Below are 1102 nucleotides of genomic sequence, written 5' to 3'. Positions count from 1 at the left end.
TTAGTTAGAATCTTTTACTCCCAAGTTTACTTCAAAAACGTCTCTGGCTACTGCTACCACCTTTTTTGATATAAAGAACTTGAAATTGACACCGAGTTTATCCCTCAGCACATTAAACAAATCCTTCTCAACCTGTATCATATTATTGAAAAAAAAAAATCTAAAATTACAAAGTATCTCGTCACTCATATGATAATACAATATGTTTATGACATATATGATCACTCTCTCTCATCTATATTTATATCGAACTGTGGTGTGAATAACAATATGCAATAGTTCAATATACGAACACTAAAAATGTTAGGTGAATATTTTTAGGAGAAACAAACTATCAAACGCCATGAAGTGAAATATAAACCTCATCAATAATTCGTTTCATTGCAGACTTTGCTTCGGTTGCTCTCACAAGAAGATAAAAAATTTTCACATTTGGTTGAATCCTCATGATCTTCTCCACGAAAACTACAATAACTTATAAATTAATACCAATATCAAAACATCAAATTTAAAGGAGAATGATTTGAATGAGAAAGTGTAAATGCAAAATATTAATACCTTTTCTTAGAAAGCCAGTGGCATCAGTGATTAAAATGGTCTTATCTTTTAAAAACTGGAGAGGATTAACAAATTCCATTGATTTGAGAGTAAAAGGATGATTGTTGTGTTGTGGAATGAAAATAAGGGCTATTTACAGAAAAAAAAAAAAATCTAAAAGATTATTGCATCAGCCATTTTAAGAAAGTTGGTTCTAATTAAATACGAATTTATTAGTACAAGCTTTAGCAGCAAGTTCTTGCTGCTCAGCTTGAGGGAGGATGTTATGGAGTCGGCGGAAATGCAGAAGCTTAGTTTGAGGAAGTTGTTAAATGTGTAAGTAATCTGCTGTGTTAGTTTAAGAAGTTTACCGTGATAGTTGTGTTAGTTGTATGGGTTGAGCAATCAACGGTTGACAATCAATCTAGTCAGATCAACGACTGATAATCAGTTTTTTGTGTTGTTCAAAAGATTGCCAACGTGGATTCCTTGCCTTGTATAAAAACATTTTCTTACTTTTCAGTTTGATATTTTTTTTTTCCAAGTCAATAAAGATATGCTTCTG

The 1102-nt window shown here is 31.5% G+C and overlaps 1 protein-coding gene across 1 annotated transcript; it reads right to left on the bottom strand.

The window, feature by feature from the left end:
- LOC116113343 (probable fatty acyl-CoA reductase 4) lies at positions 1-637 on the bottom strand. Its single transcript, XM_031399492.1, has 3 exons — positions 559-637; positions 362-465; positions 1-132 (listed from the first exon to the last, which is right to left on the bottom strand). The coding sequence occupies exons 1-3, from the start codon at positions 635-637 to the stop codon at positions 1-3; spliced, it is 315 nt and encodes a 104-aa protein (XP_031255352.1).
- Positions 638-1102: the final 465 nt, after the last annotated feature.

Source organism: Pistacia vera, unplaced genomic scaffold (assembly GCF_008641045.1).
Source record: "Pistacia vera cultivar Batoury unplaced genomic scaffold, PisVer_v2 Contig678, whole genome shotgun sequence".
Classification (NCBI taxonomy): domain Eukaryota; kingdom Viridiplantae; phylum Streptophyta; class Magnoliopsida; order Sapindales; family Anacardiaceae; genus Pistacia; species Pistacia vera.
This window is presented reverse-complemented; position numbering and strand designations above follow the sequence as displayed.

What these genes read in the sequence shown, in the direction of transcription:
- LOC116113343 (XM_031399492.1), bottom strand. Translation starts at nt 637, where the DNA reads ATGGAATTTGTTAATCCTCTCCAGTTTTTAAAAGATAAGACCATTTTA. An exon ending in CACTGGCTTTCTAAGAAAAG is followed by an intron (nt 466 to 558) that starts GTATTAATATTT and finishes AAGTTATTGTAG; the next exon opens with TTTTCGTGGAGAAGATCATG. An exon ending in TGAAACGAATTATTGATGAG is followed by an intron (nt 133 to 361) that starts GTTTATATTTCA and finishes AATATGATACAG; the next exon opens with GTTGAGAAGGATTTGTTTAA.